Raw genomic sequence first — 27296 nt, forward strand, 5'->3', positions numbered from 1 at the left:
CCTGAATGACCTCAATACCCCTTAATCGCCCTAATGCTTCTTCATTCACTTTTTTCCCCTTAATAGACCAGAATCCTTCCTAATTCACCTTGCTCCACCTTCATTCACCCTAATGCACCTTCATCAACTTTACTACACCTAATCCTACTTTTTATTTATTTTTGATCTATATTTATATTTATCTATACTTATTTATTTATTTATATATATAGCAGGGTGGTAAGACACAACAGTAGTACAATGAGTCGATCAATTGAAACAGGCAACAACGAGTGATTCGAGTCTGTTTTAGTTCGGGGAAAAAAGAATACTTCAAAACATCCGTCCGTGCAAAATGAGGTGTTAGTGAATGGGGATGGCGGTATCGGGTAAGCCTAGACGTTGTACTGGACAGATATGATGCAGGATTAATTGATAAGTCTCCATAATTAGCATTGAAAGAAATCGAATTTTTATGTGTCTTAATTCTCCTTAATACACCTTAATCCCCATTAATTCATAATAATCAAATCACTATTCAATCATTACTTAACTTTGCTAATCAGTAATCATGTCTTATACACGGCTGCATATGCTTTGGTTCGCTTCCGGCCTTCCTTCGGTCATGTGATATGAAGCTCACAACGCGACCGTCAAAGAGAGACCTAAAGCTTTCGCTTTATGAGCCACACACAAAGGGATGTGCCACAAGCAATACTACATCAGACGCACAATGTAAAGCATCTCATCTTGTGGCAGAAATATTGTTCGGAGTATAGAACTCGCCTGAAACCTCCTATTACATCAATATACCCTGTTCATACGGCTTTGAGAAAATGCCAACCTCCTCATAAATGTTGCCTTCAGCATTATCAATGCTGTTATTAGCATTTCTCAACATTTCCAACACCACTGGGGCGCGCAACTTGCGCAAAATAACACGCCTGCACAGAATGCTGCGGCCTGTCCGCGGGAGCCGGCGAGGCGGGCGTGGCGAATCGAGGAGGAATGCGCCACGAGGAGGAGAGCGTCGCTACCGTGAAATTACCAAGGGGCTTTAGTTCGCCATCAAAACGTCCTTGAAAATTCGTGCTCGGATGGGGCTTCTTGCGTTATGTGAATTCCGGTGCGTGGATGTTGACGCGAAATCCTGCCCGAGTTCGCAATTTTCGCGGTGAAATGGCTTTTCGATCATGCAAAAGACGTCCTAAACAAAATCCAGAATGATTTCCGCCGCCAGAGGTTGCTTTGGTCGGCGGTGCATGGGCAGCACGAAAACATTTCGGGGATGGGGAGAGCGGGGAGGCTGAAGCCCAATAAGCCCCCTCCCACCAGGCTACGCCCCTGGCCGTGATCCACAGCCACCAGGCACCTAAAGCCTCGTCTCCCGGCGTCAAAGACACAGGAGAAGCCATGTAAAGAACATTTGGCAGGAACCGCCGAAGCTGATTGGCAATGTCAGCGATAGCTTTTCTTGTAATCTGCTGCGAATTTACATACCATTTGCGAATTACGAAAGCTTATAGGTACGTCTTCAATCACACGAATGGACAATCTCGCTTCTAAACAGAATGCAGAATATCATGAAGCAGTAATTTTATGATAATAACTCCATCTGAGTAGAGACTACGCTGCGATCTCAAATATTTTCACTATCCTGGCTGAAACCTCGTTGCGAAAGATTTCAAGCGGCCGCACTCGACGCACAGGTGGCTATGGCAGATGGGGCGCTCTCACTTTTATATCGTGACTGTGGGAAAAGAGGTAAAGGTCGTGCGTGGTGAAGATGACGAAGTGACAACAGCCTCTCGGGATTCTGGGCTGCTGTTTATCTATGCCTTGTAAATACATCTTATAAATAATTTTATACCCGTGACATTTTGGTGGACGTGCGGGGTACGCGTCTTCGCCACGAAGCTCCGCAGCGGACGTCTCGCCCAGCCTGGGACCACACTTCCAGCGGAAGGCACCGCATCTGCAGCTGCAATGCCGACTACGCATGCCCAGTACGTTGCTCTACCTCAGCCGCAAGACCCCGGCAAGTTCACTGGCCTCGATGGTGTTGATCTTGAAGAATGGCGGAAGATGTATGAGCGCGTCAGCAAGGTGAACAGGTGGGATCCGACCATAATACTGGCCAATGTGGCGTTCTACTTGGACGGAACTCCGCGAACGTGGTTTTACACGCACGATGCCAACAGACGACTACGCATGCCTGTTGGCACTGCTGCCGTACCAAAGCCAACCAACTTGCCCTCTAAAGTGGTCGTGCATGGCTGCACGCCTTCGGACATAAACGCGAGCATGTTTCTTAATGATACCATAAGCGTCATGACTACTGTATGGAAGATTCTGGATTCTTCCACTGCCTGCACTGCTCCTTGGCTTTGGGAATGGAAGGGTGGAATGAAGCATAATCACAAGTGGTGGCCGCAACTGCAATACCTCGGCCAACGAATACCTGGTAACAAACGTCGTTGCAGTGGTTGTTAGTTACCTCATTGGGCGTAAGCGGCCATAATTGTGTAAGTTACCATAATTCGGAGTCAGTTGCCATAAAATTTCCATAATGCGTATGCACGCCTCCTGGAGTTGAACTCTCGGTACAGACAGCACGGTCCTACTTCGAATCCTCATTTGTTCTTTGCTGAAAGATATGCTGTCTATGCTATTCTGTGGCCAAATAACTGCGTCCATTGAAAGTTTAGTTTTACCCCATTTATTGAATCTTCGTAATCGTGAGAAGGACAGAGTTCAAGTGTAGTTATTGCAAGCTTAATGCATGTAACAATTCTCTATCTAATCGTCAGCAATTAGAGCACAACATATTTTATGTGCGACATTATTGCGAAGCACCTAGCCAGTGATTAAAATTATATGCCTCCTGTGAATCCTTGCAAAACAACGAAAATCTCAGCCCTATCTTGACCACATACTAAGAATGAGAGCAAATTCCCAATCGTCTACGTTCGAACTCCTTTTCCTAATATACTTTGCAAATACTCTTCGAACTTGAAGCGCAGTTGCAATCCCAAGTTTTTCATGACGCTTGCGTCAGGTTCTAAATAACAAAAAAATTCTTGTGGATCCAACGCACATGTTCATATGTATGCAAATGGAAGGTTAGGTAAAAGGGTTGATAAAATGCTTTGCAACTAACCACGGTGCGTACGATTTAGTGATGGCAAGTACGACAAGCATCAAGGAATATTTAAGCATTCTGTGCGTCTTGTCTAACACTGCAACACGCCAATTCTGTAGGTCTGTGCAAGAACAGATACACCCCCAGTGGCATGTACCAAATTGGTAAGTCAAAGAATGTAAAGTGAATCAAATGATTGGTAAAACGTAATAAGCGTTCTCCTGCATTATTCTGTAATCCGCTTCTAGCATCTATAATCCGCTTATAGTACCTGTAGAGACTAGTGTAAACTGACATGATCTGTTCATGTTTTCTGCGGTAATCGGACAGAATGGGATATGCCCATTCTGGAGAATCGGCGAAGACTCTTGTGGCATATCCTGAGCGACTAAATCTAACAGAAAAATATAAATGAACATACCTGGTAAATATAATTCACTATTCCAATAACATATTGGTGCGCTTTAGACAAAACTGAGAGCCCACATTATATGTGCAGGTTTATATAGGAAAGAATTTTGGCTACACAGAACAGAGCTGTGCGTGCGTGTTCAGCATGCAAGTTTTATATAAATCACTTCCTGGGTATCTTAATGTAACCTTCGCATATGTATCAACGAATATATTTGACAAGACAGTAGCCGCAGTCGGAAAAGCATGGGAGGTCGCTCAATTAAAGCTTCGGTTTAATTTATTGGCGATTTTCACTTCGATGCGCAGTATTAAAATGTAGGATTGTGCACATTGCGCTTCGTATATTATCTGACTATTCTCTTCGCCTGTCTGCAGGGCATTGGAATGGAAATTCGCAAATTCGTAACAGCAATCATTTACGGCGACCTGCTTCCGTGGATTGGTTTCGCAGAACTCATCATCGTCATGTACGCCTACGGTAAGTATGGCGCGGCAGCATGCTTCTGGTGCAGGAAATATCGAGGCGCTCCTGTAACCTAGGGAGAAAAATGACAACTCTGGCAGGGAAGAGATTTCATAGCAAGTAGCTTCAATACGGAAAATCTCGCGATGTTGCCGAAATCGCTCCTACAATTTACCTGGACCAGCACTCAAGAACAGCCTCCATAAATAAAGATAGATATTACTAAACGAAATTTGCCGTTAGTTTTGATGGTGGTAGGTTTTGTGGTATTGACGTAGTGCATAAGATGGTGGTAGAAGCCATGTGGCCCAGATGTCATCAAACTTTATTTTTGTAGCATCTTTATCTTACGTACGTTCCCTAACTTGCTGGGACGAATAAAGCATTCATTCATTCATTCATTCATTCATTCGTTATAAAAGTAGGCACAAGATAGCTCTAGCTGTGCGAAAGTGCGCAACCTATCTCTTGAATTATATAAAACTACATCATATTTTTATGCGCAGAACACGTAGCTTAGTGTCGACAAAGAAGTTATTTATGAACTATTGTATCTAGCTTGTAAATATCCTGTAAGTACACCTTTAGCGTAATCGCTTTACGTATTTCGCGCATCCCAACATATTCTCAGCTTTCAAAAAAACTATTATTATTGTAGACGGAATCGCAAATGTTTTCTGCAATTGCAGTTTCACTTATAGATGCAAGCATTTTTTATGTGTTCATAATTTTTAATTGCACCTAAGTGCATCGTCATGTGAGCATAAATGTATTGGAAGCTATTCGACTGCAAGGAAAGAAGCCTTGGTTATGGTTAACCAAGAAGGCTTTAGTTATGCTTAACCAATAAGACTAATGTCAGTAAATTTATTTATTTATTGATGGGGATTGAGGCACAAAACGAAAAAAAAAACATAAATGAAGGATGCGCAGCTATGCGGCAACGTTTAATGCGGGGGTTCTGCTGGTGTACTGGAGACCCTTGAATTATCTTAAATTCATTTGTAGGCTCCGCAATGCCTTTACAAGAGCCTTGTTTGCGAGAACCCCCTGTGCAAGAAGAGTAACCAGTATTTTTTCAAAGATACATTGGGCATTGTGTTTGGCAATAAGACATCTGGCTCAAATTATAGCCCGGGCACCTGAACTTTCCCAGTACCAAATATTGGGAATGTCAGAAAATTGTTGAAAATATTTATTCCATACCCTGCAGCACGGGCTTCTGCATAGTTTTGTATTGCTTCCTTGCATTTTTTTTCTCGTAACAATTGTACTGTGTCATGCATTGTACCTTCGTTTTACAATACTTACTTTTGTTACATTGAACTACTAGTATACTCCTATACGTCTAAACTCTTCAATGAATTCACTAATTTCCCATCTCTGTCTTGCTTTATTGTACTCGCATGCTTCTCAGTGCCCATTACCATGCTAATAATACTTCTGTTATCATATCCTGCAAAGATAATTTTTTCCACTCACCGCACGTACAAAACGTGTACGTACGCGTTTGTACGTACGTTCATGCGGTTCTACGTAATTATGTACACCGACCATCACTAACAGTGATGTGATTCTGTATTGCCATATTTTACAAGAAAAAATTAAGGAAAATGGCCTTCCGTTGTAGATACATATCACGTCTGCCTCACACGTCTGCATATATCCTTAAAAGAATAGTTTGCTCTGGGAGTTGGTAAAGCGTAGAGCAGTGCGCAATTCTTTTTTAATAATGTGTTACATATATTGAGCTAATAGATGAGAATATGTAGAAGCGTTTTGCCCGACCCGCCATGAGAGCACTTCTATTAACGTTTGCTATGTAACCGAGCTCACTGAAATATCCCTGTTATTTATAATTGTAAGCGCTCTTAAAGAAACCAGTTTTGTGATCATGCTTAGATCTATTATTATCCCCTTCAAAGCTGGGAGGGAGAAAATAGTCACCTAGCCTGCATGATTTAATGAAGTTTTAATACATCTATCGCCAACTTGCATTTTGTCTATCAAATCTCGATAATATCTGTCATATTAAAGAGCAACTGCGCTTCATTGTACGATTACCTACGCTTGCGATGACTCTAGCCCTATCATTCCCTTCCCAGCTTTTTCCCGCGAATAAGGCAGATATTTCTTAACTTATTTCGACTACTGGCCAGTTTTTCCTTTCGCCTTGTTTGAATCTCAATGCTTCTGAAAGGTGGGTATTCGCTAGGCTCTCGCTGGATGAATATCTTGGCATTGCATTACGATGTGCCAAGTTGTTTCTGGGCTTCCTTTTTTTGCAGCACGTATATGTCTCAGACTGTGGCTTATACTTGCTCCGGAATGTTCTCGTCCTTAGGCATCCACTCAGGCCTCGAATAGCAAGGCGCTGCCATTAGCGTCATCATACAAATTTTCAAACAGAATACAAATTTCTTTATTGCAATTTCTCTAGATCTCCACGATCTTCTTTCTTCATGTGCGTTACAACCAATTTACTGTCGTGGTTTTTCTTACTTTCTTTTTTATGACTCTTGCTTCTATATTTGCATTTTCAATTGCTCGGTACTTGATTGCCAACTTTCTTGATCTATTTTTCCATTCCAACAACTTCTGCATTTTAGACTGCCATTTTGTTTTATCTATGTGGCTTTGTTTTTCTTCAAAACTAATCTTCCTCTCTGCTTTCCTTCCTTCCTTCTTTCTTTCTTTCTTTCTTTCTTTCTTTCTTTCTTTCTTTCTTTCTTTCTTTCTTTCTTTCTTTCTTTAGAGACCCCACACGGAGTTAATACATATTACGTTTCTGTGGCATTAAACGACGCCCAGCTTTTGTTCGTATTGCCTCGTTCGTGCTTTTACCTTGGGCCCCCAAAGCCAATGGGCCTACCGACGACTGGTTAATCTCGAACCCCAAAAAGATATCAGACTTAAAGCACGTAATTGCATTTGCGATGTTTAGTGCTCACACCATTACACTTTTCCAAATTTATTACACCACCACGTATTTATTGTAACCCCAAAGTTCTGTATGTTCTCTTATTGCTGCATCCCGCTAACCTTCCAATTTAAGATTATTTTTGTGGATGCCTGAGTACGTTTTTCCTTCGTTTATGTATGCACAATGGCATTTCTATTGCTTAACAATGAAAATCGCATCCTCTCCAGTGAATGCCACATCTTACTCTTTTATTTGTTCAAGATACAAATTTTCGATTTCTCTGTGCTAAGCTTAATGCGTATGTTCAACGCTCCATTGTCACTTATATTTGCAAGTCCCTGTAAATTCCTTATATGGCCGGCTAGTAGCACTATCTGGTCTATATGCATCAGCCCAGCGAAATACTGTTGCAAGTTTTCACTATTGCTGATCTAAGATAGAACAGAACCCAACTCACGGCTTTCCAGTCGCCTTTCTATGTCCATTAGATAAAGTGTCAACAACAATAGAGAGCATCCTTAGTTCTGTATTTTGTAAATTTCTGCAACTCCATTGCATTTCCGGCCTTTGCATACGATTTATACACAGTTGTCCTTATATATTCTCTCATGTGCTCCACGAACTCGTCTATGACCCCGTGCTTGAGAATATCCTATAGCAATATCCGTCGACGTCGTTGTAAGGTCCCAAATGTTCAGGAGTGCTGAAGAAAAAGGTGTATTCTCGGGTATTGAAATTTCTGTGCAATGCGGTAGTACAAGTACATTATCCTCTATGCGTCTGCCTGTTGCTATTTCACTTTGTAGTTCTCCCAGTATATCGTTTTTCTCCACCCACTTCAACAGCTCTAATTTTACGGCTCGCATAGTCATTCTGTGTGTCACTGATTTTGCTGTACCTGGCCTCTACGCACTCGTCTTATCCATATCGCCTTTGGCCTTATACGAGTAGATGAGATTGATACTGCATTCACGCCACCCAATTGAATTTATTTTAATAAATTGTTCTATTGCTCTTGTCAGCTGTGCTTTGCTCTTTCGGCACAGCTATTTCATCAGCGGTATTGTGATTTCTTTTAGTTCTCCAGCTATGTTTTTAGGGGCATTTCTTTGAACTATTTTCTAGTTAGACGTTTCTACGTCAAATTTCGAGTTCTCCGCCTACTCGGTTGCGGGATTTGGTGTAGTCGACTATGATTTCTTCCTTGCAAAATTCTCACTAATAACGTTTCATGTACCGCAGTGCGTCGTCTGCTTCGTAGCTGTTATTTACTTCATCCCTCAATTGTGCTCATAAAATTTTAGGTCACTTGATAATGCCCTTACGTTGTTCCAGAATTCTTTTTTTTTCGGGGGGGGGGGGGGGGCTTTGTCTTTTTTGCGAATGTCATGGTATGTCATCCATACGTTAAATTCTCTAGGGGCATAAAAAGAGCTGCATGCTCTGAAAACATATTTATTTGCATACCCAGTGCAGAATAGTCCTATGACAGAAATTCCACCAGAAGAAAAGAAAGGAATGTTGAGCTTTCTATGTTAAATTATGGAATTTGAAGACCACTGGAAGCAACAATAGTTTAGATAAATGCAAAACGTATTTCTTTATTCTTTTGCTCCGTATGAATTCATCAAGACACGGACAATGTTTGTATTTCCGATGCTGTGTAATTTCTTTTACATTGTGTTTTTTAACAGTACTATTCTATTGTTATAGTGGAGTCTATTGCTTGCGTAGGGTGGTATGTCGCTAGTACTCAAGTAGGTCAAACAAATAATAGCAGTGCTTTTTCCTGACTAAGGCAGGAATTATTTAGAATCAAATAAATATGGTGATATATAATATTGCAATGTCATCGTCCGTATGTAATAGGAGGTATTTCACAATTTGTTACATTTTCAGTGATTGTCTCATTAAAGCAAATTTGCGCAAGTGGGTTTAAAAAAACGCCATAAGAGGTGACAAGTATAATCTCTGTCATTCGAGCGCCTCGCGTAATGGGAACTACATGGCTTGAATCGTCCATTTCTTGATGAATACATTCCTTTCATGTCGCCTAAATTTGTCTCGTATTTTTCTATTCTTGTCATCCTTGCAGGCAGCAGCCGCTTGGTCAACGACATTTACTTCATGTTCAATGAAGATCCACCCAGTTTACTTCTCTTATGCTGGCGCTTCGTGTGTCCCATATTTCTGGTGGTGAGTGTCGTTTTGTTTGGTTTGGCGGGCAAATTAACGAACTGTTGGTCACTAGATATATCGGCTCCTGGCCTCTGGAAGTTTATGGCGCATAGCAGGACTACACAATGCAAAGTGCAGCTGCATATTGCTCATACAATCGCACTATCTGTTCATCTACCATTATTTTTTTTATGTTTTGGCAGTATTTTATACGTTGCAGTTTTATTTCGATTGCAATGTGTAAACTTCGCGTGTGCGTGGTGCGACAGAGAGCCGAAGTGTATGGAAGATGTCTATGAAGACTAGAAGCAGTTCGGGCTCCTGCTAGTGAGGCCTATATATAAGTAAGGAATATGAACACAGAGAGGCACTTATTTATGTTGCTGAGCATAAACATTCTGCATCCCGCCTGCCACATATTCTGCCACATATTGTTAAGTATGTCATTGACAGCTCCTGCTCCTTGAGCTGCTGGCGGATTTGTTTCTGCGGTGCCCGGCGCAACATAACAAATCGCTAATGTAATCATACTGGTACGTGTAACTGATGCACAAGGCTATCTACAATATATTTGTACGTAAACCAACGGATTGCAATATATATGGCGATCATATATCAAACGGGAACATGTGGTCTTCCTCCTCTTCATTGCAGCCACACAATGTCGGCTGCTCCGTATCATCACCTCCGGCAGTAGAGGTACCAAACCAATGCTTAAGATGCATATTCGATGTGAAAGGTGTGTGATATGTCTTTGATCTCGCTGCTGATCACGATAAGGTGCCGGCGGTGAGGATTTCATATGTGACATCGCTGACTTGTCGCACCACATGGTATGGCCCAGTGCAACGCGACAGAAGATTGTCGGCAAGGGCCACGCGGCGGATGGGTAACCAGAGAAGCACCAGCGAACCCGGAGAAAAGTGCAGGTCGCGATGGTGGCAGTCATAGACGCGTCTCTGATGCTCCTGTGAGGCCTGTAAACGGGAGCGGGCAAGTTGCTGGACGTGGTCAGCGTTTGCGATAGCACCGCGGGCGTATTCAGTAGCAGAACGCGCGGGTGAGGACAGCAGGGTCTCCAAGGGCAAAGCGATTTCCCGGACGTATAGGAGATAGATTGGGGAATAGCCGGCGGTGTCATGAAGCTATGGAATATACACGAACGTCACATATGGTAAATGAAGATCCCACTCGTGGTCGTCGGCCTCAGCGTACTTCTATAGCTTGTCGGTGATTGTCCGGTTGAGGTGCTCCATGAGGCCGTTCGTCTGCTGTTGGTACGACGTGCTGAATTTGTGCTTTGTCGAGCAGGAGCAGAAGTTGTATTCGACGAATGCTGAGAGGAAGCTACGGCCGTGGTAACTTAGTCGCGGAGTCGCGCATTGGCGTGGAGCACCCTGCATTAAAATGATGCGGTAGAGATGAAAGTCAGCGACGTCAGTAGCGCAAGTTTTCGGGAAGGCTCTTGTGATAGCGTCCGCGTAGCCTAATCGGTAACGACGGCGTCCATTTTATTTTCGGAGCCCGAAATGGGAAACGAACTGAGTAGGTCTACACCAACTCAGAAAAAGGGTTTTGGTGGGACGTCGATTGGCTGGGGACATCCAGCTGGAAGCGCGGATGTGTTCTTCCGGCGCTGACAGGACTCACAAGCGGCAACGTAACGTCGCACGGAGCGGGCGAGACCAGTCCAAAAGTAGTGGCGGCGTACACGGCCGTATAAGTGCGAGACTCTCAAGTGCCTAGCCAAGGGACCCTAATGAATTTGGCGGAGGACATTCGAACGCAAGTGTGACGAATAATGAGCACAAGTAAGGGTCGCTGGGCTAAAAATTACGGTGGTGCAATGTCCCCTCGTTCACGATAAACAATCGGAGGCGCCCCCGGCTCGTAAAGAAAGATCGAGGCATTGCTCGTTGCTGATTTGAAGCAACTCTGACACAGAGAAAACAGAAGCGATAGTGTCCACATCTGCCGGTTCTTCCACGAGGTAGCCAGACAAACAATCTGCATGCTGGTGCAAGGGTCCCGTCTTATATACGAGTCAGGAGCTATACTCTTCCAGTCGAAAAGCCGAGCGACCAAGCCGTCCCATGGGGTCTTGAGCGAGGATAGCCAGCAGAGATTGTGGTGATCCGTGATGACACAAAATGGACGTCAGTACGAGTATGGCTGAAATTTCGCAACTGCCCGCACAAGAGCTAAGCAATCGCGCTTGTGATTGAATAATTGCGCTCGGCGAGTGATAGAAGCAGGCTCCCATAGACTGTAACCTGATCTTGTCTATACTAGCGTTGCAATAACACTCTTCCTTGTCGTGACAACGGGCTCGAACTTCCGTTGAGGCAGATGTGTCAACGTGGCCCAGGATAGGAGGCGTGGTAAGTGGAGTAGTGAGATAAGAAAAAGATGCGACATAATCGGGACTCCAAGAAAACGGGACGCCATTCTTCAATAGCTCAGTAAAGGGCAGTGCTATGGTCACGAAATCTTTTACAAAGCGCCAGAAATAGGAGCACAGCCCTACGAAACTGCGAATGTCTTTTTTAGACTTTACGACAGGAAAGTTCGTAACGGCGCGAATTTCGTCCCAGTCAAGTCGTATGCCTCTTCCATCCACAAGGTGTCCAAGGACGGTGATTTGGCGGAAAGCGAAGTCAAATTTCAGACATTTCAACTGTAGACCGCCCAGGGGAACACGTGAACAATGCTTCAGAAGCGGTCGAGATGGGTGTCAGATGTGGGCGAGAAAACTATCAAGTCGTCCAGATAGCACAAACAGGTGGACCACTTGAAGCTCTGAAGTAGAAAGTCCATTAGTTCTGAGCTAGTTGGCCCGTTACAGAGCGTGCAAGGCGTTACCTAGAAGTGATAAAGACCGTCAGAGGTAACAAATGCAACTTTCTGTTGGTCCATGTCGTCGGCGGCAATCTGCCAGTAGCCGGACTACAGATTGACGGAAGAAATGCGGGTAGCGCCATACGGACAGTCTAGAGTATCATCATTACGTGTAAAGGGTAAAGGTCCTTTTTAGTGATTTTGTTCAGGTGGCGCTAACCTACACAAAAACGCCACGTTCCATTCTTCTTTTTGACAGAGAACATGGGAGAACACCAGACTCTACAGGAAGGCTCTGCAATATCCTACGCAAGCGTCTGTTTTCCTTCCTGTTGGACAACTGTTCGTACCGACCTGGTAACACAATATTAATGTCGGTGAATAGGGTTCGCATCCCCAGTAGTTAAGCGATGGGTAACGAGGGACGTTTAGCCGAGGAGTCGATTGTCAAAGTAACAAAAAAAATATCGCAATAGACTTAAATAGCGCGGCAGAGGGCTTCAGCTCGAGCAGGTGTAAGGTCAAAGAAAACCATATTCTGAATGTCGACACCACTGGCGTGGGATGACATCACCGTGCCGGCGGAGCCACAAGTTTCTTCGCCTGTGAAGGGCTCGAGCTGACAATCATGCAGAGTGCTAAAGTCAGCCAATGAAATCCCTCGTGGGAGTACTTGTGTGGTTAGCGCGGAACTGACAAAGTGAATGCAGGTGTGGTTAGCAGTAATTGTCAGCAGAGTGTGCGGAACGGCAACACTATGTGTAGGCATAACGGCCACAATTGGTGCGACCATGTTTTTGCCGTCATGTACAGCTGGTGTGCAAAACAAGTCGACGTATGTCACAGATTTAGACGGAAGTGAAATCAAATCCATGCGGCCTAAGTTTATTTAAGGCGGGTAAACAAGAGTCGGCAAGAAGACGCAAGTCAAGATGAAGTGGGCCGACCGAACAGTCGATGAGAGCAGAAAGATGGGCGAGAAAGTCCATACGAAGAGTGAGTCCGTGAGGAGAACGCTCGATGACGAGGAAGAAAACGACGGCGTTCCTCGTAGCGTTCCTCGTTCCTCGTGACATGGCTAGAGCACATGCCAACAATAGCGACAGTCCTCCGTCAGCGACTTGTATGGCTCTGTGTGGGGCAGGCTTCAGAACTTTAATGAGTGGACGGCGAAGAACAGCACACATAAAGGACACATGTGCCCCGGTGGCGATCAACGTGCACACAGGAACATTATCTACAAGAACGTCCAGAAGATTCTGGTTCGTGGGTACGGTCAAGCGAGGATTGTGTACCAATGTCGTCAATGTAGCTTCACCTCCCGAAGCTGCACTGCCTAGTTTTCTGATTGGGGTTGCTGAGAATAGATCGGAGGAGCACGTCATGATGGAGGCGAACAAGATTAACGGCGGGATGGAGAAGGAAAGCAGGCTTAGTGGGGCCTCGTCAAAGGTATCGCAGGGTCAGGTTAAGGGTTGGGCATAGACCACGCGATCGCAAAGGGCAAACTATAGGGACGAGGGTGGGCGGCTAAAGAATAGCATGTCGGCGAAGTCTAGCAGGTGGGGCGGTGGGGAGTGGTATACCCGATGCGTCTACAGCTAAAACACATCGGCTTGTAATCAAGGGTGCGCCATTCGAGTGGGTTGCGTTGTCCATAAGTAGAAAGATGGGTGGATAAAGAGCTACATAGCACCCGGGACGAACGAAGTGAAGACCGACGTTTGACAATTCCTGGCGGACGACCGCCTGTATCAAGGGGATCTTCACCGCAGAAGGATCAGATGACTGGAATGAAGCGGATGCTGGTTGTGCTGCTTCGACCTCACGACGAATGAAGCAGGTTCAGTTGTCATGAGGGTCGGTGAAAGAGGTCATCACAAGATGACGCAGCGGTTATGTTGGGAAGGCGCGTGATGTGTGGGAATACGCGGCGGCTTTTAGCATGCTCGAGGCGGTGGCATTTCTTGAAGATCATATGAATCCGGGTGACATTGCTAAACACCAGTAGATTGAACGCGTCGTGAGTAATGCCTTTGGGGACGTGGCTAACCTTATCGTCCACCAGCACGTTTAGGTCGGCCTTGCTATGAAGGGCCAAGACGTCAAGAATGTGTGACCCGTAGGACTCGTTCGACGTCTGTACACGTGCGGGAAGGGCCTTCTTTGCATTGAGTTGGTGACCAAACGAATTGACAAGAAGGCCACGGAGTTCTCTTTGAAGGGATGTGCACTCGTGACCTCCCCTTCGTGACACTGGAATCCACGACCGTGGAGTGCAGTTGAGCTAGAAAAACATAATAACTCGATCCCACCTATAACTGGTGCTGACACGTTAGTACAAGTAGAAACACTCGTCAACATCAGGACTGCCGACTCCGGTGAAAACGCCAGGTACACGACAGGGTGAAATGGAGATGTAGGTCGTGGCATCACGCATAGAGGCTTGCGAGATGAAGTGCCGCAAGCAAGAGCCGAAGTATCATTGTCGGCGTTGTGACCTATGCGAAGGGCCATGGCGGCTACGGGGATCATCCGCCTCCACCCAATTAGGCTATGTGTAGCTGATGCACAGAGCTATTTACAATACATTTAGACGTAAGCCAACAGAGACCAAGATGGCGACTTTGCATCACTAGACAACAGGTCGGCTTCCTTTTCTTCAGTGCAGCCACACTGTAGCGGCTGTTTGGTATCAACATTCAGCGGAGGGAGCACGGCAGCGAGTGCATGCGTAATTAATGCACCAGTGGCACCTACTCTCGTTTCAGTTTCCCTTTACTCACCTTGCTCATTGTCACTGGTCGTTTGCATACCAGGACGTCCCATACTGCTTGCTGTCCCCCTTTTAGTATAGTCTTGCCCATGCCTGTCCTACGTTTAAGAGGAAGCTTTAGCTCGAGTGCTCCTATCTAAATACTTGTAAAAGGAGAATTAGTTTTTCTCGGCAACCACTGCACCAAATGTGACAAGGTTTGTTGCATTTGAAAGAAAAACTTAAAATATAGTGACTGTTGGTTTCGGATGTTTTATTTAGGTCGTCAATTTTTTATTGAAAATTGGCAAAATTCGAAAATTTTCAAAAAACAAAACTATCAAGTTTACAACGCTGTAACTAAGCAACGAAAATTGGTAATACAAATCTGTGAATTGCATCTAATATTACATTTAAGCGGACTAAATGGATATGCTGCACATGAATTTCAAATATTTAGTAGTGCGGAAATATAGCCTTTGCAGTACTCATGTAAACAACGTAACCAATTCACGGAAGATATCAAATTAGGTATCAATTTTGTCCGCTTTCAATGATCTAATGGATACCGTTTACAGAGCCGAGATATCTGTTTTTCATGCCGAGCTATGAACTTGTAAACGTCGTGCTTCTATTTTTTTTCGAACTTTCACATTTTTGAAAATCTTTGTAAGAAAATTCAAAACGTAAAGGGAAATTCCGCGGCAAACAGTCACTAGCATATAATTTTCTCTTTCAAATGCAATAAATTTCGTTAAAATCGGTTCAGGGGTCATCTCATAAAAACGTTTTCGCGTTTTACATGTATTCGAATAGGCCGCGTCCGAGTTGGGCCCGAGCTAAAGCTTCTTCTTAAGGCCTCCTTTATACGTAAGACTTATGGCTAACGGCGAAAGTAGACGGGCTCGTAGAAAGGTTTCCTCCGGCGCGCCGATTCTTGTCGCGGACAATGAATCCTTGTGTCAGTGTTTTCCGGATGGCAGCCATCAACCGCAGTCACAGTGGGCTTAAGCTGCGGTTTGTCGCCCTGAATTTGGAGCAGTGTCTTCTGGCCTCACATGGAATTTTCCGACCCACTAATCTTTTATTCCGAGGCATTGAAAACATTTGTGTCGAGGTACATTGGGCATAGGTGTCACTACTTCGACAAAGCCTAAATGCGACGTCAGAATATGAAGGCGTTTTAGTATGCGGAAACAAAAAAAAAAGCCATATTGCACCCCACAGCATACGAGAAAAGGGGAGACCAGTACATATAGTTTAGTGGCACACAATAGTAACTCAGAACCAGAAAGTCATCATCATCTCATCCAAGGTTCTGATACAGTACAGCGCTAAGCGTAAGCCTTGGCACCGAAGGTGATAATAAGCGATGGGTGGAGCCCCTGCTGCTTAGGCGGCGCCAGCAGACAAATCGACGCGATGAATCTTGTAGTGTGGCTCGGTTGCCGCATGGCGAAGGCCAGGTAATCATGTCAGGCATACCAGTTCCAGTAGAGTTGGCGAGGAGGAGGTCGTAGTTGCCACAGAGGGGACCGCCCTGGCTCGGTTGGAGTCGCGACGCCGTAGAGCCCGATAGATTTCTCCGTGCCCTTTGCAGCGGCAGCGCCTTCCCAACCCTTCGGCTGGTTTTGCGCTGCTTCTGTTTTAATCACTCTTTCCTCTCTTCATTTTTCAGACTTTATGTCAGTATCCAGTTGACTGTAGTGTTCTTGATACTTTGTGTCTTCGCTCGTTCGTTCCACCCTAGAGTGTTCGGCGTCATTTACTTCATTAGGCCGTTCTTCATGTACTTCATAACCGCGTATCCCGTTATCTTTCTTTTCTCTTCTCTACCAATTCGCATCTCAAGCAACATTCGCGCACTTCAGCCATGACAGTCACACAGCAGTCTTGTCGTTCAAGGTAAGAATGAATAGCCATCGAAGGCTCGTTGCGAGATATCCAACAACTTGTTAACGATTACAAAATCGTATCTTGCCAATGTACTTGTCCCAATACCTCTGTAACTTGGCATTACCATATGTGCAAAGTCGCTTTTGCCGTAAACACTTAAGCAGCTTAATGGAGTCTGCTCGTTTCTTTTGCATATCGTAACACGCGTATTGTTAAACTGGTATGTAAGATGTCAGATATCTAAATGATGCATTCTTTTAAAAATAAGAATAAGTGAAAATTTAAACCGGACTGTATTAGTAGGCAATCCATTTAGCAGGACCGGCAAATGCAAGACTTGAGTCCTTCGGGATTCCTCCTTACGTGAGCGTAAGCTATTGATCGGAGGTATCGTTGACACGGAAATAGTATCGGCGGAAGGAAGACGCTCCTAGGGCGGCAGATATCCCTGGTCTACGAAATAGTGGAATCCGTTGAATACAAAACAGTGCCGCGCTACTATTCACACCGTACGTTTTTTTTTTTTTGCATCTCCTAGGCTTTATTTCTGGCTTGCAAATACACTTGTAGTACGCACTGAGCGCCAGAAATCTCTATCAGGAATTCTTCATGATGGTTCATTATTGCATTGTTCATTGCAGTGACACTTTTGCTTTGAATGCAGCATTTGAGAGGTTGGTTAGTTAGTAAAAACTAATCCTGGAATTTGGTGAAGTTAAAAAAAATAACCTGAGTTTTTCGCAGCAACATCAAAGAATAACACTACCCTCGTTCTGTCTGATAATTGGCACTTGCATATTTTTAAAATTTGACACAGGTTACCTGGGACACGTGGTATAACGGTAATGAACGCTTATTGTCTTGTTCCACATCATACGCGATGCATACTCTCGTGTTCTTATCGCTTGAATGCTGTGTCACGTTATTCGCATTTTCTACAAATCCCTGACACCGAAGATAAGGCGTTGCGTTGGGCTCCAGTACTTTTTCACTACAACTAAAGGTAGCAAACAGGGAATAAATCAAGGAAGGCCTGGCCGGAATAAACTCTTATTTTGCGTTTAGATGTCGAGAAAACTGGGCAAATGGTAAAGTGGGCGAAATAAGGGCTTGGCGCAAGTAAGAGACAAACTCGTATTTTCAGCAGTATGCCTGAGGCGCTTTACAATTATGGCACCACGCCAGCCATTCTCCCGTTAATGTTATTCAGTATTTATTTATGGCACCAAATTTAGCCCTGCTGGTATTAGCCAGCCGCGTTGACGGCCATGGCTGCGGCTGCGAAGCCTTCGTACGAAAAATTCGATGGCAAATCTTGTACATATAGAGGGGTGCCCCATGAAGTTCATGGTCAACCTGTTACCGTGCACGATAGCCTCACGGTAAATCACCGGGCGAGTTACGCGGAAGATGTGGCTCTATTTCGCATCCTGCGGCAAGTTGTCCTTTCATCAGCAATTATTTCCGTTTCCTTTTTACTTCTGCGTATCACATGTTATAAAAAGGAGATTATTTTTGACATCCTTTCCCTGACTTCGTTGTCTGTTTGCTTCACATGGTCATCTTTATTACCAGCCGGTTTTTCTTTCCAAAGCTCTTATACGCCCTCAGATCCAACTAAATCTTTTCTAGTCTGTAGTGAAAAAGAACTATCGCACAGTGACTTTTGGTTACCGAATGTGATAATAGTGAGAGGGCGCTCGTCTTTTGACTCACTGGGATCGCAAAATTAAAGACAGGATTCAAAGCAGAACAATGAAATTAAAAGCAGACGTCATCTCGTGAAATATTCTGAACAAATGGGCACAGTCAGTGAAAAGGCCCTCTTTACTTCTTGATATAATATGGTTGTGTAAGAACTCTTTAAAGCATGAAGCAACGTAGATGCGATTTTATGCGAAAACTGATTTGAGTCAGTGCGTGAGCCGTTCTCTATGTGAATCAAGGGCAGGTTACATTAGTTAGCCTGCGATTTAGAATATTTCATATAACAGTCTCGGAGGAGAATAGCAGTTTACGAAAGGTAGCGAGGCACTGGAAGGGGTAAGGGAATCCTTCTACTTAGGGCAGGTAGTGACCACGGATCGGGATCATATGAGACTGAAACAAGCAGAAGAATAATAATGAGCTGGGGTGCGTTTGGCAGGCATTCTCAAATCATGAACAGCAGGTTGCCACTATCCCTCAAGAGGAAAGTGTATAACAGCTGTATGTTACCAGTACTCGCGTATGGGGCAGAAACCTGGAGGCTTACGAAAAGGGTTCTGCTGAAATTGAGGACGACGCAACGAGCGATGGAAAGAAGAATGATGGGTGTAACGTTAAGGAATAAGAAAACAAACGCGGGTAAATGACATCTTAGTTGAAATCAAGAAAAAGAAATGGGAATGGCACGGACATGTAATGAGGAGGGAAGTGTTAGATATGGAGCTGTTTCCTGCGATTACTTCGAGTTCCCCAGACCACATCGGATGGCAGCACAGCTAATTGAGGAATGCAGAAGCAGGAAAGTGCATTCCAGAGAAGCGGCCGAGCAAACAAGTTTAAGGCAACAAGTTCACGTGCCAACAAGTTCGTGCGCCGCCGGGATTAGCAGGTGGGCCTCCGACAATGGAGCATGAGCAGCCCCCTCCTTCTCCAGCCTAGAAGAAGTGGATTGCCAGTCTGCGAGGCAAGACCGCAGAGAGCCGCCAGGTGCGACACGCGACACGGGCGCCTACCATTGGCTGAAAGTGGCGTCATCGGAGCGGACTCTCCCATTGGTCAAACATGACGTGACTTACAGTGCACGAAGGGTGTATAAGAAGCCTTCCAGAGAGACTGGAGCTTTCTGGGATATGCCCTGATTCCCTGATTCACCTCTCTCGAACTTCTTGCCGCGGGCCGCAGCGTCCGAGTTGCTGCCGGCCCGTAATGACAGTACGACTGTTACTGGACGCTCACCTCCCTGTACATAATATGTAAATAAATCTCCCAAGTTTGGGTTTTTCATCCCGAAGCCCGTCCCTCCAACCCCTACAGAAGATAACAGATGGGCATTAAGGGTTACGGACTGGATTCCAAGGGAAAGGAAGCTTAGCAGGGGGCGGCAGAAAGTTAGGTGGGCGGATGACATTAAAACGTTTGCCGGGACAACAAGACCACAATTAGTACATGACCGGGGTAGTTGGAGAAGTAGGGGAGAGGCCATTGCCCTGCAGCGTGCGTAACTAGGCTGATGATGATGATGAAGATGATGTAGCTGTGCTGTTTGTTAGTGCACGGGCTCACTTCCGTTTGCCTTTTTGCTTCCCTACTACTGTTACACCAAACCTCCTCACCCTTGTGCGGTGATTCACTAATGAATAGGCTTAAGGTTTAGCGCAACTACTGAGCATCTCTCGTGACACTAACGAGTGGGAATACCTCGCTGCAGACAGCAAGCCTCGCTCGAGCAGCGAAATTTAAAATGCTATTTTGCTGATTTCGTAAACTAGTGGCACACGGAAACTGTGATACCACTCAACTCTTTTCGCAGATCATAGGCTTGGCGTCTCTTCTGGCCAGAATACAAATGAGCCCCGATAGTACGCTATATCCGGACTGGGCGATTATGACCGAGATGGGTGTTTTCGGCGTCGTCGTGGTTCTCATAGGAGCCTTTGTCCTTCTCACTTTGGCCGAAAATAACTACGTGAGTATGCATAAAGTTGCTTGCATCCTCGCCTCTTTTGCTGCTTCCCTCAATAATGATGTTTACTTTTTATCATTTCGCCCAGTACATCCACTTTTCCAAAAGGAAACAAAATACCTGTGCAGAGCCAAATATTGTACAGGCAATACCATCTATGTTACGGTATAACATTCAGAGCCTTAGTCTGATAAACGTATAGTTTATGAATATTTTTGAAGTTCATTTTGCGTTTCTTTTTCTTATAGTTGTGATACTGTGAAAAGAGTATAAGGACTTCGTGTTAGGGTTGCGGTTACACTAATATCCGTTTATCAGCTGCTTTCGCTCCAGGCGAACTGCGACGACGTATTGGACCACGCAAGAGCCTTGTTTAAGATAATGCACATTTCTGGAAGCATCTGCGCCAAATTAATCCTTTCATATACGAGCGGAAGCTTCACACGTGAAGCTCGCACAAATAGCTGGTTTTTTATTCTTCAACTAAAATAGAATAAAAATAAAGCCGTACTGTAGCATGACCTAACGCGTAGCTTCTGTGCGTGGTCTCTGAGAGTGCGACGGCTGACCCGTGCAATCTGGGAGGCCACGCTGCCACGCATAGCGTAGAGGACGCGACTGCCGCATGAGGCCACGACGAGCCGTCATGCGGTCTAGACACTGGGAACTACGCCGTGCTCTGATTGGTTCTTTCTGTTTCGCCAAGCGCGGAGACGCGAGCCCGGCCCGGGCTCACGGCGCACGCGGTGCGTTGAAAAACCTAGGATGCGGCGTGCCCAGAGTTACGTCATAGCTAAACATTGGTGTCGACAATTTAGTCTAGACACATTTTAGATTCAAAAATCAATAGGGCCTAGGTGTTCTCTTCATTAAAATATCCAGAGTAATGTCTCGCATAACCTCCGCAGTGCAAAAATAAGCTGACCTTGAAAGTATTGTTTCTAAAGTTCTTCCAATGAAAATACATGCGCTATTGAACTACCATACTTGCAGCTTTCGTGTCTATTTTGACATGCTCTGGCTTAAATGATCGCGGGTTAACTCATTGAACTGGGGGACCCTCTTCTAAAGATCGTAGCAGGGTGATAAAGAGAAAGCAAACGCGTACGCAGCAGCCAAGTAAAATACGTCAGATACCGATTTTCTACGCCAGCAAGAGATTAACGTAATAGGTAAGAGACACAACAGCAAAATTGACAGCAGGCAGTAAGCAAGTGGAACGCGAGTAAGTTGTCTGTTCATAAAAATTGCCAAAAATACACCAAACAAGCGATTCTTGGACTGAGTATGATATGTCTCATTTATTGACGGTTCACCGTTCCTTGACATATTTGCGAGAAGTTCCGTGTTCATTCTGCACGCTTCTCACGTCAGCTCTCAGATACGAGGTGATCATTTTTAGGTCACCCACAATCTTTGAAAATGGACCGTGGGAGATAACGTAGTTCTTCTCCTTCAGTTAGATTATTTGATGAGTCGGACAATGCTGGCAGGAGAAATCGAACCACATATTCAAATGATTCGCAAAAACGTACAGATTTCCTTCTTAATTACTTATTTACGCAACCACTCAAATTACTGAATTGCAGCCGGTGAGTTTGCAAGACGTATGCACTTATAATAAAGCCTCTGGCTGACCCATATTCGAGGTGTTATTTCACAAAGTGTGGGGTGAAATTCATGGGCGTTCCACATAGCTTTGTGCATCAATACATAAAAGACCGTTTTCTTAAAAAGTAGGTGCAACAACAGTGGGTGTGAACGGCGAGTTTGATGGCGCGTGTCTCCGAATTCGTGCTGCTCTGGAAGTTCATTCCAAGTGGATACGCCTTGCGAACTCATCGGCTGCAACTCGTAAATTGCAATGTCCCGTACAGTAAGGAATTAAGAAGTTAATTACTAACCTTTCTAATTAGTTGAATGTGTATTTCGATTCATCGCGCAAGTAATGTAGGCCTTATCCGAATTATCCAGCTCAAGGACTAGAATTATGTGATCTGGAAGAGGCGATATTTTCAAATTCCGGGGAACCTAAAAATGATCATCCCGTATTTCTGATACCTTGGAGTCACCACATTTGGTTCCAACGAAATGAGCCGAGTTGCGCACAAAGAGGCACCCATTGTTTAAAATTGTACGTGCCCCTCAACCGCGCATGCGCTGTAATTTGTTGGCAGTGGGGCGACGCTATGGTTCGGTGTAGGCTGAATAATATAGAATGACTTGTATGTATGTATGTATGTATGTATGTATGTATGTATGTATGTATGTATGTATGTATGTATGTATGTATGTATGTATGTATGTATGTATGTATGTATGTATGTATGTATGTATGTATGTATGTATGTATGTATGTATGTATGTATGTATGTATGTGTGTTGCTTATATTCCTTAAATGTATCAATATGTATGTACATATAATAACCTAGCGTACAAGACCTAATGTATTGAAGTACAAAAACGCTGATGGGCCACAGTTGAATTCTCGAAACGCCTAACCTTCTTATGTACAATGAATAGAAGAAAACGCAACACGCCTCCCGTGAGAGTCCGACACAAACTCCACAGAATGCGTGCGATGCCCTATCAACTGATTTATGGCTGCGATTGTCCCTTTGCCGACTTTTTTAGCTATTTCTGTAATCTAACAATTAGTTTTAGCCAGCCCAACTTGTGACCACAACAGCGGGTTTGGATAATTCATTTAACATTGTGCATGGGTACTATGCATATGCAGGTCACGGGGCACAGAAAGATGCCATGAGGACAAGCCTGCATTCTGTACACTGGATGTTGCGTTTACATTGTAACGAAGTACCATGGACAGTCACAGATAAATCCATTACGGCCTTCATAACCACAAATATCGCGTAGCAGGTTGGCACATATAAATGTATAATTAAATACGCAGTTCTATTTCTCTGCGAGGGTAATGCCCGCCTCTTCGAGTAGAATAACTCGTGGCTCATGGAAGAGGACGTGCTATCTTCCACAGACCTTTAAAAATTACGAAAGTTCATCGCGGTAGCACTGCGTATATATATATAAAATATATATAAATAAATAAATAAATATATATATATATATATTTTTATATATACACACGATGTTGCATTGAACACTTCCAACAATCTTTAAAAGTCGCCTGTGGAAGATTCTAGTGCGTGAACTTGTCTACTCGAAGCGGCGGACAATACTTGCACAAGCAAAGTGAGATGCAAAATCAACTAATTAATCAAAACACACTAATTAGGTATTTAATTAAAACATAATGGTCAATATTGAAAGTTGCAAATTCTAACCGTGGAGTTCGCAGGGCGGATCCACTTAGAACGGATTTTCAAAATAACACCACTTTCGAGATTTCAATTCCCGAACACTACAGCGAAATGCATTGGCGTTCCATTTAATTTGTTAACAAAACGTCGTTTCATGCACTGAAGCACAGTACTTGCTTATCTTGAATTGAGTACGATATTCAAGATTTCCTAACCTAACCTTTGTAATCAATAAGCAGTATACAATAAAATGTGTATGCTTCCAAATTTGTCTGCTAAATTGCCCTCGAGGCACTACTAAAATCGTTTCTAGGAGCAGTTTAGACTTTACAAATCAAGTTCAAAGCCGTAATGTTTCCGTCTCTCGCCTAGGAGTTCCTCTGAAAAAAAGAAACACTACTTTCATTTCATATGGTTTATTTACCTTAAAGACCCCATTAGAGGGTATTACATAAGGTGTTTTTCTTTTTGCATGTGTTTTGTATGCATTCTTTATGTATAAGCGTTTTGTATGTGTGTGCGTGTGTTTTGTGCATATGTGCGTGTGTGTTTGAACATCACAAAAAGTCTCAGGTTTAGCTGTCCAACCAAGGCAATAGCAGTATTTAGCAAATAGCGCGAATAACAGCGCTAAAGGCAAAGAAAACCCAAGTAGCCCAACTGCTAGCGTTCATTGAACTATACTATGTAGCTCTGCTGCAAATGCATCACAATAATCATTTACTTGCCTTCACGTCGCAGGACCTATACATGGCCATGGAGCCGCAGTCAGGCTTTGGTCCCAAGGAACCGGCGGTTTACGAGCGCTACCTAACATTCCTAGCCCGTCGCAACGCACTGCCCCATAAAAAGTCGCGCCATCTTTCGCAACAGCCACAGACGGACACTGCCTTAACCATGGCATCATCAGGACGGCAGGGCGAGCAGTACGCAGTTGACATAACTCCGTCACCTAGTCCTTGCGCTCCACCTGAAATCGAAATGCGTGGGAAAGATAGCGTCACTGTGTGGCCCTCTACGCATGCGCTTGACGACCCAGCTACGCGTCCCAGTGCCACCGAAGAAGACGAACAGCATTCAGACTTACCAGTGGCATTCGCCACGTCCACGGGAGCAGATCCCAGCACGGCAGCAACGTTTCGTGACGAGAAAGACTCCGCATCTTCCAGTAATCAGGAGAAGCCCGTCAAACAACTAGATCGGTGAATGAAGTCAGATTGGGGCATTTGGCGCTGCTGTTTTCCTTAGACGGTTGCGTCTCTTTCTTTTGTAGCGTTCATTTCACACTTACATAAGGGTTAACCTCTGATCCGTACACTGAAAACGACATCGCGTAGCAATTGCTGAAGAAGCCGCCTTGTCCGGCAATCATTTTCGTTACTCATCAAACCGTATAGCCCACAAGACAACTTACGCGATAAAACAAACAATAGATATAAATGGAACACTATGACAACGACAGCTCACAAACAAGAAAACGCAACGTAAATTCAATACAGAAAGGAAGAGAAACAGACTTGAACAAAGGGTGGAGCGACTTACGATACAAAAATACAAAGCACGAAAAAGGATGGCAGGAAAAATATGAACATTATCAAAATAAATATTCTATAGACATGTTATGCTGTGATACGTTTAGCATTGGCTATTGCAGGGAGGATCAGTGAAAGGCCCGTGCTTCCTGTTTATCCTGCGCAAAATTCGAAACACAATATAAACGAGTTGGGCCGGTGGCGGTATGATTGACATTGACACTGCTGCATCCTAACAATTTTTTCAGAGCAATGGCAAAGATTGAGGAGCAAAGCGGAGGAAGAAGGTGCGGCCGAAGCATGTGGCGGAAAACGAATGAGGAGGTTAGGGCGAAAGTATGAGAAAAGCAGAGTGCTGCGCGAGACGGGCTCTGCGGCGAGGACCGCTATGGTGTGCGGGATGTTTCCATTGTTCACTGATGGCACGAGGAAACCGCGTCTTCCGGTACCACATAGGGAAACACGGCGTTGCTATGAATCGCGCCAACGCGCCATCCACGCGCAGCCTCTCGCGATCCCCCATTTGGCGAGGCGGTGGCGCCACACTCCGCTCCGTTTCCAATCTAACGCAAGAGCCAGATTGCCCGCGAGCCAATAATTCGCAAAATGAAAACACGCTTAGAGCTGTGCGCAAATTTCGCGCTAAGGAGTATCGCAATCATCAGTGAATCACTTTCCAAGCGAAGCTTGTATTGGCTGAGTGGTTTTGGGGCATTGTCGTCGATATCAAGGTGTCGTCGGCAAGAGGGTATCTTGTGTGAGCCACGTTTTTCTTTGTTCAAAAGCGTTTTCTGCCCCAGTTGGCCACTGCAACCACTTGGTTCGGAGCATTGTACGAGGGTTTTACCCTAGCAGACATGTTTGGTACAAATTTGGTACATGTTTGGTGCTCCGGAGGGGCCGGAGTCCCCTCCGGTGTTTCCGGTAGGAGGGGAGGCAGAGCCCCCGCCTCCCAGCGAAGCCGAAGCCCCCTCCCTCCCCCAACCCCCACACCTATAGTGCCATTCGAAAAGCTGTCACCCATCATTTGAGGTTTCTTTTGACTTTCCTCGACCTTTTCACTTAGAAATTTTAGTGGGGCAGCAATGATGCTCACTGCATCATTGCTGGCGTGGATGTGAACGGCTTTTAATTCATGCTTTGTCCTCATTTCTATAAAAAAAGAAAAAAAATTGTAGGGCTTCACGCGCCAGAACCACGATCTGATTACGAGGCATACCGTAGGGGGGGACTCCGGATATTGGGACCACCTGGGTTTCATTAACGTGCAGCTAGATCTAAGTACACGGGTGTTTTCGCATTTCGCCCCCTTCGAAATGCGACCGCCGTGACGGGGATTCGATTCTGCGATCTCGTGCATAGCAGCCCAACACCATAGCCACTGAGCAACCACGGCACGCCGCTTTATTTTTGCAAGTCCTGATAATAGGAAGACACGCGCATTGGAAGCGCTAGCGGCGACTGCCTCATCCGTACTTTCTAACTTCAACATTAATTTAATTTTCCACTGTAAACACCAGGCACATACATAATATACATAAATATACCCACAGGACAAAGTTTATCATATTTCTGGAAGAGGAGCAGGTAGCCAATTAAAAATTATTTCTAAAGGTATGGACAGCCTATGCCTAGAGAATAAATACGTTGCTGTATGTTCAGCACGCGTCAAATTGCTTTGAGTGCTTTTTTCACCAAGAAAAGAAACATGTAGACTTGGTGGCCCCTTCGGCAATCTTTTACCAATGGCGTGCGAAATGCACGTGAATGTTGCGCGTTTTAGTATTCTTTCTCTCTACAGTAAGCAATGCTAACGGCTCATGAACAAAATATATATGTAATAAAACACAACATTTATTACAAATGGAGACGCGGTCACTTGCCTGCAAAGGTCATAAATAAATATAGGGTTTCCCAATTAACTATCATGCACCAAGATTTAAGAAAGAACGCGTTACTCGAACAAAACTTAGTGTATATTGTATACTGTACAGTAGAGTAGCTGCCAGTATTTCTTGTTACTGATAGTTTACTACGTAACTGCAATTAGTTATCAAACTCGAGGCGTATGCTAATTCTGAAAGTGTGAGACATGAACACATGTCACTCAACGACAGCGGAAGCTGTCTAAGAAAACGGCGGAGTTAGGAATCGCGGCAACAGCCGTGAACCAATTGGCATCCGCGAATCTGTCGCTTCAACGCGAACGAAACGTCGAGAGCAC

The 27296-nt window shown here is 44.6% G+C and overlaps 1 protein-coding gene across 4 annotated transcripts in view; it reads left to right on the top strand.

Moving 5' to 3' along the window:
* The window catches only part of LOC139059306 (sodium-dependent noradrenaline transporter-like), a 117413-nt gene extending 92624 nt beyond the window's left edge, over positions 1–24789 (top strand). For 2 of the 4 annotated variants that reach the window (XM_070537517.1, XM_070537522.1), the window contains 4 exons: positions 3911–4013; positions 9017–9117; positions 20106–20261; positions 24282–24789. In XM_070537517.1, coding sequence (XP_070393618.1) covers positions 3911–4013; positions 9017–9117; positions 20106–20261; positions 24282–24746 — 825 coding nt within the window. In that variant the 3' untranslated portion in view covers positions 24747–24789. Of the gene's footprint in view, positions 1–3240; positions 3286–3910; positions 4014–9016; positions 9118–20105; positions 20262–24281 lie in introns of all 4 variants that reach the window. The other 2 variants (XM_070537516.1, XM_070537519.1) reach the window with 2 other exon arrangements.
* Positions 24790–27296: the final 2507 nt, after the last annotated feature.

This window comes from Dermacentor albipictus, chromosome 1, assembly GCF_038994185.2.
Source record: "Dermacentor albipictus isolate Rhodes 1998 colony chromosome 1, USDA_Dalb.pri_finalv2, whole genome shotgun sequence".
NCBI classification, from domain to species: domain Eukaryota; kingdom Metazoa; phylum Arthropoda; class Arachnida; order Ixodida; family Ixodidae; genus Dermacentor; species Dermacentor albipictus.